We start from the raw sequence: 12218 nt of genomic DNA, 5'->3' as shown, positions 1-12218 counted from the left end.
CCTAGTGTTGGGCTTGATGGACCTGAGGAAAGGGCCACCTTGACCATGGCCACGGCTTTAGACCCTGCCCTTGTTCTCTGCCTGCCTCTCACTGGTGTCTTTATGAAGCTTTTCCAGGCTCCCAGACTCATTCTGGGCCTGAGCTCGGCCCTGTACCAAGCCCTGCTGCTCTCCGACCACCGCCACCACGTCTGGCCCCTTCTTCTACCAAGGTAGGTGAATCCTGCCCCCAGGAAAGGTTCCAGACAAGTAACAAGAAACCCAGTCTTTGGTACACAAGGGAGCCCCAGCCAGCCCATAAGGGCCAGCTGGAAGGCAGCTGGGATGGGGGGTAGCTTGTGGCCAGGGCAGAGGGCAGGAGACAGGACATCACTTGATTGTGGTCTCTTCCCACAGCAGAGTCCAGGGAACTCAGTGTCCCTCCTGCATGGTACCCACCCCTCTCCATTCTGCTGGCCACTCCATGAGATTTCCCAGGGCACCCACAACTTCTCAGAGGAGCTGAAGATCGGAGAGGGCGGCTTTGGGTGTGTGTACCGAGCTGTGCTGAGGAACACAGTGTATGCGGTCAAGAAGCTGAAGGAGGTGGGTACAGCATCTCGGTGAGGGCCTTGGAAGGCCAGCAGCAGACCCTCACTTTTCTGGTCTTACCCCCTGCTTCCCACACAGCTCCTTAAGCCCTCTTGATTCCCCAGCTCAAGGTCCCCAGCCCCTTGGTTGTTCTGGGCCCAGGACAGATGGCACTGGGAATGGCCATCGAGCCTTGGCTGCAAGAACCTCATGATGCTCCCCCTGCCCCCCCCCCGTTTTCCCTGGGGGCTGCAGGAGGCAGACCTGGAGTGGACCACTGTGAAGCAGAGCTTCTTGACAGAAGTGGAGCAGCTGTCAAGGTGAGCCTGGGGTGTCCCTCTAGGACCGCGCACCACAGGACCTGGCTCCCCCAGGCCCCAGAAGCTTGCCATGCCCAGCCTAGCTGAGACCAGCAGAGACTGCCCACCCCCGACACAGCCAGATGGAAAGCGCGGTGGAGGCTAGGTGGCAGAGCACTCAGGCCCCAATTTTCCAAGCAGGTTTCGTCACCCAAACATCGTGGACTTTGCTGGCTACTGTGCTCAAAGTGGCTACTACTGCCTCGTCTATGGCTTCCTGCCCAATGGCTCCCTGGAAGACCGCCTCCACTTCCAGGTAGTCTCACCTGGCCTGGCACGCTTCCCCAGACCCGCAGCGCCTGAGTGGTGTGGAGCATGGGGCCTGGACTCTCAGCCTCCGGGAGTGAGTCCCACCAGCAGGCAGTGCCTAGGCTCAGGGTTTGTCCCAAGGTGGAACACTGTTTTCCCCAGGACTCTTCCCCATGGCCTCTTCCTGGCTATTCTGCGTGCCCCGGAGCCTGGGCCATAGTGCCTCTAAAAAGGGGGTTATTGACTCAGAGTAACCTGACTCAGGCGTCTCCCTTTTGCAAACAGAGTAGCTGAAGGGTCTTGTCAGTATTGCTGTTGGAGAAACGGGGCAGTGAGCAGCAGGCTGCACTATCTGGACCCACAGTTGGGCCCTATCTAGCGAGGCACCCACAAGACACAAGGGTGAACTGCACACTGTTGGGGGACGTGGAGAGAAAGCCTCTGATGATGTCCTGATCGCACTGGGACAAATGAATGAACTTCAGAAACTGAGGACTGCCGAATTCTGTGATGGCTCTGGAAAGCACATTCCCAGCTATTTTCCCAGCATGCTTTACAAAGCAGTGGAATAGCTTAGTATCGATCCTCTTGTAACGTAACTCTTGGAGATTTTGCTCCTCGTTTTCCAGAAGGGGAAACTAAGTCCCAGAGAGTGAACTGCTTGTCCAGACCCCATGGTGACAGGTGGAGGGAGGGTTGTGGTCAAGGAACGGTGGCCCCCCAGCCTTCCCTGTGCCCCTTTGCTCCCTCTGCTGCTCCAGACCCAGGCATGCTCCCCCCTCTCCTGGCCTCAGCGCCTGGACATCCTTCTGGGCACCGCCCGGGCGATTCAGTTTTTACATCAGGACAGCCCCAGTCTCATCCATGGAGACGTCAAGAGGTGAGGAGGGGAAACTGCTCATCCCCTGGGTCCCCTGAGAGCTGCAGGAGCGGAGTCTATGGCAAGCCAGTGATGCTCCCAAACCTTCCACCAGCAGAGAGTGTGGCCCCCAGGAACCCTGCCCTGAGTGCCCCCATGAGAATAGGTCTGCCCTCTCCTGCTCGAGGCAGAGGCGGGGGACAGGGTGCAGCCCTGAGGCCTGGGACATCAGAGCTGAGGGCCCTGGGTAACGAGTACCTGGCATGGGACAGGTGTGGAAGCAGAGTCCAAGGATGGGCCCCACTGATGAGCAGGGGCCAAGTTGTGCATGGGTGCACTGGGCTCTGCTTGCTTGGAGCCTCCCGGGTGGCTGGAATGCTCCAGCAGCACCAGCCACTTTCTGTGAGCAGGATGCGGGTCGGCGGTCCCGTCTGATTACGTCAGGGCCAGGCAGGTGGGGGAGGGCAGAGTGAGCTGGGGCCAGGGCCGGGCTGACACGGTTCCCTTCTCCCCCAAGTTCCAACGTCCTCCTGGATGATAGACTGATGCCTAAACTGGGAGACTTCGGCCTGGCCCGTCTCAGCCGTTTTGCAGGGGCCAACCCTGGCCAGAGCAGCACTGTGGCCCGGACTCGGACTGTGCGCGGCACACTGGCCTACTTGCCTGAGGAATACATCAAGACCGGGAGGTTGGCCGTGGACACCGATACCTTCAGCTTCGGCGTGGTGAGCCACAGCCTCTCTGCTGGCTGGAGGGTTGGGGAGGTGCAGCCAGGCCAAGGCAAGAGGGCCTGGAGAATTCCATGTGGAGCCAGAGGCCAACCTGGCAGGTCTTCAAGTCCATGCTCCAAACCGCCGAAATTTCAGCCCCGTAACATGTCTTTGTCCCTGTGGGGAGCTGGTCCTCATCTGCCCATCCAAGGGCCGGACCACTCCATCCACCCTACAAGGCCCCTCTGCACACGGCCCTCCCCGCCAAGGCCTGGGGCAGCGCCCTCCCAGAAGCTGCTAATATGCTTTCCATCCTGCCCTCTCTCCAGGTAGTTCTGGAGACGCTGGCCGGCCAGAGGGCTGTGAAGATGCATGGTGCCAAGACCAAGTATCTGGTGAGCCTCCTGAGGCGAGGCAGGCAGGGAGGGAGAGGGGGACAGGGAGGCGTTGCTCCTGACAACCAACAGGTGCAGCCCTGGAGGGTGGAATGATCTGGAATGCAGCACCTCACAGAAAGCAGCCTTCTGCTGCTGCTGACTCATCTTTGAAAGTAGGCAAGGCCCCAAACAGCTTCCTTTACCTTGCTGGGGAGAAACCTGTCTTTCTTCTGTAGATGCATTGGGCCTTTCCAGACCCCACTTGTGCTGGGGGCAGGGAAGAGGGTGTCCTAGCAGGGCTCTGAGACCAGAAGCTACAGTGGGAAACAGAACATGGGCATGTGGGAGGCTGTGGCGAGGATTTGGGCCGGCTCTGGGAAGCCTTCTCTTGGGCTCCCACGGGCAAGCTGTAGATCAACGCTCCTTACTGAGGAGGCAGGTCTGAGCTGCCCCCATCTACTCCTTGGTTCTTTTCTGCCTCGCCCGCCAAGGACTGAGGCAGGGCCAGAACACAGGCGACCTGGGTTCTAGTCCCAGCTTGACAGTGGTCTTGGTGCAAATCCCTACTCTTTGCTGGGTCCTTTTCCCCATGTGCAAACAGACAATGTCCGTGCAGCGCTCAGATACTCCCTGGGCCCAGATCGTGTTTGGTCAATGTTTGCTCTTCCCACTTTGCCAACTGATACACCTCTAGCTGCTTCTCCTGGCTTGGGGCTCTTTCTGTCCATTACCAGGTCTCAGCGGGTCTGGGCCAGGAAACAGGAAGCCAGACAGGAAGCCTCCTTCCTTCACCTTCCACTCCCCTTGGCACTTCCAAGTGGGGCTGCTCTCCATGCTGTCATCACTGCCCCAGACTCCTCAGGGGTCCTTCTTTGGTTTTCTTTGGATCCTTTCTATTTGTTCTCTGTGCTGCGGCCAAAGCAATCTTTCTGAAACACAGAGAGATCATGGAAGCCCCTTTGCCTTCCCACTGTGCTTGAGGTGAAGGCCCAACGCCTGAATGTAAGCCACAACTCCCCGGGTCCTGCCATCACCAGCCTCCTCTCTGCCCTCCAGGCTCCCTGCTGCCTGTCCTAGGGCCTGAAAGGCCACCCCCCACTCAGCTGCTCCCTCCTGGTCCTTCCCATCTCAGAACTCAAGATGGCCTTCCGTCCTGTTTCCATCCTGGGGTGCCTGTCCTTAGTACACGCTCTTCTCGGCTCTGCCCTCTCTGGCTAATTCATGCTTTCGGATCCCAGCCCAGGTGCCACTTGCTCAGGCCCCAGTCAAAAGGCCCATGGGCCTCCACCAGAGTTTTCCATTGCTTTATGGGCTTGTTGGCGTCTCTCCACTCCAGAAAGTCTGTTCTGTGAAGGAAGGCCCAGGCTGTTCTGTGTGTCAGTGCTTGGCACGCAGCGGGTGCTTAATCAACCCAAAGAAATACCATAGGCGTCAGTGACTGAGGACCTGGGGAATGCGGCCGAAGGCACACACAAACACCCCCCCAGTGGCCATGCTCACTGTATCTGTCCCACAGAAAGACCTGGTTGAAGAGGAGGCTGAGGAGGCCGGGGTGACCCTGAAAAGCACCCACACCACACCCCAAGCAGGTCTGGCCACAGATGCCTGGGCTACTCCGATTGCCACCCAGATCTACAAGAAGCACGTGGACCCCAGGCCTGGGCCGTGCCCACCGGAGCTGGGCCTGGCCCTGGGCCAGCTGGCGTGCCGCTGCCTACACCGCCGAGCTAAGAGGAGACCCCCCATGACCCAGGTATCCTACCAGGGGAGGGACAGGACGCAATTGAGGTACCCACTGCCTATGGGTACCTGCCTGCTGGAAATCGAATTCCTGGCGCTGCCCTGTAGTGAGCCAAACACAGCACCTGCGAGACCTCTTTCTTCAGGCAGAGTCTCCAAACATTACTTACTTGCCCTTCTGGTTCTGCCTGGGGCGGCCGGAGCCCCACTGAACCCCACCTGGTATATAGAGAGGCAAAGGGCTTTTTTTGCACCCTCTTCTGGGTATACTGCGCCACTGCATCTGCCTTTATCTGTTTTCTCCCTGTCGCCCCCAACTCTTGACCGCTGACAGTTGAGAATAGAGAAGCCCCATTTGAGGGCAGCAGGACCGTGAGATTAGTTTTCTAGAAGACAGAAGCCGTTCTCAGTCCTTAGCTTTTGTGGCTGTGACTCTCAGTGCTCCTTGTGGCAGAGACAAAAAGGCAAGGGACAGTTTCCCCAGCTGTAGGGTGTTCCACCTTAGTGGTCCCCGCAGCCTCCAGAGCAGCTGTGTGGGGCTTGGGGTGGCAGCCCAAGCCCCAAGGTAGATCACAGATGACCTGGAGCAGCCTTGTACTGTCACTGTCTAATGTGAGGGGTGTGATGGGGTTCATGGCCAGCCCTGGCCTACCTGGTAGCAAGGTAGAGCCTGACGCAGGGCCACTCACCCTGAGAGCCCCTCTCTCTCCTCGCAGGTGTACGAGAGGCTGGAGAAGCTTCAGGCCGCAGTGGCAGGGCCATCCCTGGGGCCAGAGACTACTAGCCACAGCCCCCCTTCCCCACAGGAGAACTCCTACATGTCCACCACCAGCAGTGCCCCAAGCAGTGCCAGCCCATGGCAGCCCCTGGCAGTGCCCTCAGGAGCCCCAGCCCAGGCTACAGAGCGGCTCCAGAAGGGCCCCAACCAGCCCGTGGAGAGTGACGAGAGTGTGTCCGGCCTGTCTGCCATCCTGCATTCCTGGCACCTGACCGCGAGCTGCCCTCCAGGCCCATCCTTGCCAGGCAGCCCTGAAGAAGGGGCCGCCACGTGGACCCCAGCACCCCTCTGGCAAGCTGGCTGTACTCAAGGGGGCACCACCCCAGAGTCAAGATGGGGGAGTGGCCTGGGGCCCCGGCCCACAGCTGTGGAAGGTAGCTGGGGACAGGTACCCAGAATAGGGGACAGGGACCTTTGATGACAGTCCCCATAGTCCTCACTCCCGGCCTTCTGGGAGGAGAGAACTGGGGCCTACTCTTAAGCTCACTCTGTCCTTAGCAAGCTTCAGGCCTCAGTCTTGGGGCAGGAGGCCTGCCTGGCCTTGGAAAGGGGTGCAGAGGACTGCCCAGTGGTATCTCTTGTCCCCAGGCCATGCCCTCCCCCCCACCAAGTGGGTGAAAAGAGACCAGGAGCTCACTTCCTGAAAGCTGGGAACAAGGGAGGCTCTGTCCAGGACCAGGCACCTGGTCTAGCTGGCAGCCGGGGCAAGGAGCTAGCGTGGGGGCCGGGAAGACTCATGAGACCGGAAGTGTCAGCAAGCAGTTCCCAGGTACAACAGCCCCTGAAGCTAAGAGGGCGCTCTCTCCACCCCAGGATCACTCCTGGGCAGCTCTGCGTCATCACAGCCACCGCAGATTGTCATCAACCCAGCCCGACAGAAGATGGTGCAGAAGCTGGCCTTGTATGAGGACGGGGTACTAGACAGCCTGCAGCTGCTGTCGTCAAGCTCCCTCCCAGGTACCCTATGTGTGCTCTGCAGCTGGATGGCCAGTGTCTGTGTCCACTCAGGCACACTGCTTCATGCTAGCTCCCAACAGTAGTGTTTTCTGACCGTGCACGGGCAAGATCCCTGTTCCCCGAGGGTGTGGGACAATGCAAAGGCAGGCCACCCACCCCGTCTGAAATAGCTGGAAGCCCAGCCTGCCGCCACGCCTCCCTTGGGAAGTTGTGTGTTCTGGGTAAAGCCCGTTCCTGGATCCTTCACCTGACAATAACCTCCCTTTGCCTGGGGATGCCAGTGTCCCCTGTGCTTCTAGAACATACAAAGCCCCAGCAGGCATTTTCCATTCCAGGTGCTATTTGAAGAAGCACTGCTTACGAATAGAAACCCCTCATTTCAGAGAACACCCTCAGAGCTGAGGTGGAGCCACGGCCCAGCCCTCAAACCAGCCCTCCTGCAGCCGAGGAACCTCCCGTTTACTAACTGCCATTTCCTCCTCCTCCTACAGGCTTGGGCCTAGAACACCAAAACAGGCAGGGCCCAGAAGAGAGTGATGAATTTCAGAGCTGATCTGTTCACCTGGGCAGATCCCCGAAACCCAGAAGTCAAAGTTCTCATGGTCAGAAGTTCTCATGGCGCGCGAACCCTCAGGAGCCCACGGGCAGTAGGGGCGGGGGCCCCAGCCTCACAGGGGACAGCAGGTGGTGGCCCCTGTACTGTAGGGGTGTGGACACAGGCTGGGCTCAGAGTCACCTGGGCCGGCTGCTGGAAGCTGTTAGTAGGGCAGGGCACCTCAAAGGCCTGCCTTTAGTCCAGCATATGGGAAGAGGCAAACCAATGACATGGGAGGGGTGTGTAAAGGAGGAACGCATGTCTGAGGGCAGCTGGCTGCACAGGCCAGAGAGGAGAGGTGGGTGGGACCACTGGTACCACGGGATGCGGTGGGGAGCCGGCTCCCCTGAGAGCTGGGCAGGGTATTTGCAGCCCAGGCCAACCTCAGCTGCCCTTGCCCCTCTCACTGTGCTGAAGCCCTGGGGGAAAGCAGCCACTCTGTAGAGCACAGCAGATGAGGCCGCAGCCCTGCCAGCCACTTATAATGTGGAAAAGTGAGGTGTGGTCATCCTATGGTTGAGTCCACTAGCTAGAAGTGAGGGTTCTGAGATACCCCAGAGAGTCCAGCAGTGCCCCCATCAGGCCAGTGTCTGTAGGCTTCACTGAGGAGCTGGGAGCTAGCCTAATGAGACCACCTGCTAGCCAGGCTACCCCCTGGGTGCTACAGACAGGCGCCAAGCCAAGTTCCAGAAGCCACAGGCCCAGCATCAGGCCCAGGGACTGATTGTGACAGAGGGGCCACTACCCAAGCTTCGCCTAGGCCCAAGTCCTGTGTTACGTAAGAAGCCCCAAGGCGAAAAGCTGGGAACAAGGCAGAGAGAGAAAGAAGAAAAAAATAGGAGTCACAGTTTTAGAAGCACGTGAGATTTCGTGTAACTAAATGTCTTCGAAAGTAGCCCATGGCTGTAGCACAGGCTTACAATGACTTTGTGTCCACAATCATGAGTCACACTACATGCCCCATGAAACTAGGCATTGGTGAAGTCCAAGTTGTCCTGGAGGAATAAAAGCTTACGTTCCGATCTCTGGCTTATACTTGTGGAGTTTGTTGCACTGAAAGCCTCAAGCTTTTCCAATGCTTTTCAACTCAGGGTTCTAGACTGTCCAGCCCAAAACACCAGACGACCCCCCCCCACCCCCAAATCCTCTGGAAGCTCTTGTTCCCACTCCCAGTAAGCCGTCATGCGGGTGGCAAATCCACAACACTGCTACCCAACAGTAATCTCATAGGTTGTTCAATTTTCCCTGTGTGTTTTATGGGTTTTGATGCTATTGTAAATAGTATCCTCATTTTCTAATTGATCATTGATAGTGTGTAGAAATACAATTGAGTTTTATATATTGGCTTTGTATTCTGTGACCTTGCTTAAATTCATGTATTAGCTTTAGCAGTTTTTTTGGTAAAAACCTTGGGATAATCTACATACATCATCATTTCATCTACAAATAGAGTTTTACCACTCCCTTTCCAAGCTGTCTTTTCTTTCTTTTTTTTCTCTTATAGCACTGCCTAGGGCCTATAGTCAAATGCTAAATAGAAGTGGTGGAAGTGGACATCCTTGCCTTGTTCTCCATCGTCTTTTACTATTAAGTCTGATGCTCGCTATAGGATTATCATAGGTGTATTTTTTCAGTGTGAGCCACATCAATTTGTGTCACGTCCAGCGTGGCAAGGGCAAATGGGACAAGAGGGGTGACGTAGATTAAATAAGTGCTCATGAGACAAAAGTCAGATTGGAACGAGACCAAGGGACACAGCCTGTAAGACTGAGCCCCTAATCAGGTCTTCGTATGGCTTTTATTGAGAAAAAAATCAAAGGAAGAGAAACTGGATTACTCCAAGATCTGTGTGCTACGTGCCTTACCTTAAGGCTGTTTTCCATTAACCAGTTCCTATTGTATTCCAACATGTACTATGCCCGCACAACCCCCAGGACAGCACCTTGTGCCCTGTCCTATACAAATAAAGGGAGATGACCAGATATCATTCCATCGGAGACACTGCCTAGAGGAAGCTTTACTGATATCATTCCACCAGGGTCTCAGTGTTCCGAGACACTCCCTCAAGATCTCATTAGGTCAGGGATTAGTGCAGGGGGTGGTGGTGCAGATAGCTGTAAGGCAACAAATTTGCATTCCCTAGATAAAAAGAGCACTTGGTCATGATGTGTTACCCTTATATATTGCTGAATTCCATTTGCTAATATTAATATCTCTTGAGAATTTTTGCATCTATGTTCATGAGGGATATTGATCTGCAGTTGTCTGGTAATACTTGGTTTTGGTATCAGGGCCCCATAAAATAAATTGGAAAGTGTCCCCTTATGTTCTTAAAAGTGTTGTGTGTGCTTGCTGTTGATTTCTTTAAATGTTTGATGGATTCACCAGTGAAGCCATCTGTACCTGGAGTTTTCTTTGTGGGAAGGTTTTTAATTCCAAATTCAATTTCCTGAGTTAGCTATTGGGCCATTCAGATTTCTTATGTCTTTGTGTGTCAGTTTTAGTAGTTTGTGTCTTTCAAGGAATTTGCCCATTTCATCTAAATTGGCATAAAGTTAATAATTCCCCTTTATCATCCTTTTATGTCTGTAGGTTCTATAGTGACATCCCTTCTTTCATTCCTGATAGTGGTAGTTTGTCTCCTTTTTTTCTTCATCAGTCTAGATGGAGGCTTATCAATCTTATCGATCATTTCAATGTACCAAGTTTCGGTTTCGTTGATTTTTCTCTATTTGTCCATTTTCTATTTTGTTGATTTCCATGCTAACATTTCCTTTCTTTTGCTTATTTTGGAGTAGTAAAACATTTTGGGTTTAATTTGCTCATCTTTCCCAACTTCTTAAAGTGTAACGTTAAATCATTGATTTTAAATCTTTTTCTAACATAAGCAATTAAAGCTTTAAATTCCCTTGAAGAACAGCTTTAGCTGCATTCTACTTGTGGACATGTTCGATTTTCATTATCATTCAGTTCATAATGTTTTCTAATTTCCCTTGTGATCATTTCTTTAACCAATGATCTACTTAGACATGTATTTAATTCCCAAATATTGGGGGATTTTTCAGATATCTTTTTGTGATGTGTTTTTAATTCCAATGTGGTCACAGAATTTGTATGATTTCATTCCTTTTAAAATTATGGAGACTTGTTTTATAGTTTAGCTTGGCGAATGTTCCCAGGTATATTTTAAAAGAGTGTATATTCTGCAGTTGCTCTCTAAATGTCAGGTCCAGGAGGCTGATAGTATTGTTCAAGTCTTCAGTATCCTTGCTGATTTTCTGCCTAGCAGTTCTCTCTGGAAGACTGAGAGAAAATAACAGTCTCCAGCTGTGACTGTGGATGTATCTTTCTCCTTTCAGTTCTGTCAGATTTTGCTGCATCTATTTTGTACTGGGTGCATACACATGTAGGTTTGTTACATGTTCTTGATAAATTGACCTTTTTATTATCATTAAATGCCCCTCTTTATCTCTGGTAATATTCCTTCTTTTGACATCTGCTTTGGTATGAATATAGCCGTAGCAACTTCTTTACGTTTAGTTTGTTTTGTGGTATAACTTTTTCTGTTCTTTTCGTTTAACTTATCTGAGTCTTTATATTTAAACTGCACTTATCGACAACATATGGTTCCATCTTAGTTTTGTAACCAGTCTGATACTATCTTTTATTTGTTTTGTTTAATCTATTTGCATTTAATGATTGAGCTTAAATCTGCCTGCCATCTTACTGTTTTACTATTTGTCCCATCTGTTCTTTGTTTTTTTGTTTTTTTCTTTCTGACTTCTGGATTAATCAAATATTTCTGGTATTCTATTTTATTTTTTTTTTTAATTTTATTGGAGAACAGTGTGTTTTTCCAGGATCCATCAGCTCCAATTCAAGTAGTTGTCGTCAGTCTGGTTGTGGAGGGCGCAGCTTTTTGGCCCATGTGGGAATTGAACCGGCAACCTTGGTGTTATGAGCCTGCACTCTATTTAACCCCCTGAGCTAACTGGCCACCCCTCGGGTATTCTATTTTTTTCTCCACTATCGGCTTGTTAGCTCTAATAACAGACTACTGGTTCTGCTCAAGAGACCCCTTTCTGCACCATGATCTGGAAAGTGACTCATAGGCATAAAGGTAGAAATAGGGATCACTGCATTGGCTTTCCTTCTGATCACGGTCCTGCACGGCATGTTGTCCAATATCTGAAAATACTTATTTAAAATATTTTGCCTCGTTTTCTTGTTAACAACCAGAGGGCTGTTTGGGTATTGGCTATTCCATCATGTCCACAATCACGAGTTTCCCCTCTTTTCTGACCAGTTCTTCACTCCTAAGTCACTGATCATGTCTCTCGCATGATCAATTTCTCCTTTGCTCCTGGATCTATTTTCATCAAATATGTCCCCAAGTAGCTTCCATTGTTGAAGAACTCCTTTAACCAAACACCTCTCTCCAATCAAACCGCAATTCTCCGTCTTGTTTATAGCCAAACTGTAGAAAATAATTGTCTTATTTTCTCACTTCTTCCCATTCCCTCTTCAACCCTTTTTAATCTGGCTTCTACCCCACCACACTACCAAAATGGTATCAAAGACACCAAAGATCATGTTGCTGAATCCAGTGACCCTTTGCTGACGTCATCCTATAGGCCTCTGTGCCCATGCCCCCTCTGCCCTGCTCTGGCAACCTCTGCAACACTGCCCTCTCTGTCTCCTGTACCCAACCTCTACAAGGTAGGAGTCCCTCAGGACTCACCCTGGGCCTCTTTGCTCCCTCCACTCACGCCTGTGGTGAACTCACTCTCATGGCTGTAAATACCATCTAGCTACTGATCATTCCCCAATGACATCTCCACCGATGAATCTCCTCTGAGCTTTTCACCCGTACTTCCGACTGCCTACCAGACATGGTGTTTTTGTTTTGTTTTTTCTAAAGATTTTTATTGCGGAATTGGGGGAATGGGAACAGTGCTGGGGAATTGGGGGAAGGGGAACAGATAAGTTGCTGTCCTTTTGTTCTTCAATCTAGTTGTGGAGGA

At 52.4% G+C, this 12218-nt stretch overlaps 1 protein-coding gene across 1 annotated transcript in view; it reads left to right on the top strand.

Moving 5' to 3' along the window:
* Positions 1-8216, top strand: part of IRAK1 (interleukin 1 receptor associated kinase 1) — an 8985-nt gene extending 769 nt beyond the window's left edge. Inside the window, exons 4-14 of the mRNA XM_019664340.1 lie at positions 58-212; positions 397-585; positions 826-890; positions 1071-1185; positions 1940-2058; positions 2555-2762; positions 3077-3142; positions 4641-4877; positions 5581-6016; positions 6456-6599; positions 7091-8216. Of these exons, the coding sequence (XP_019519885.1) occupies positions 58-212; positions 397-585; positions 826-890; positions 1071-1185; positions 1940-2058; positions 2555-2762; positions 3077-3142; positions 4641-4877; positions 5581-6016; positions 6456-6599; positions 7091-7152 (1796 nt within the window). The 3' untranslated portion in view covers positions 7153-8216. The remainder of the gene's footprint in view (positions 1-57; positions 213-396; positions 586-825; positions 891-1070; positions 1186-1939; positions 2059-2554; positions 2763-3076; positions 3143-4640; positions 4878-5580; positions 6017-6455; positions 6600-7090) is intronic.
* The last annotated feature ends 4002 nt before the right edge of the window (positions 8217-12218 follow it).

This window comes from Hipposideros armiger, unplaced genomic scaffold (genome assembly GCF_001890085.2).
Source record: "Hipposideros armiger isolate ML-2016 unplaced genomic scaffold, ASM189008v1 scaffold_419, whole genome shotgun sequence".
NCBI classification, from domain to species: Eukaryota; Metazoa; Chordata; class Mammalia; order Chiroptera; family Hipposideridae; genus Hipposideros; species Hipposideros armiger.
This window is presented reverse-complemented; position numbering and strand designations above follow the sequence as displayed.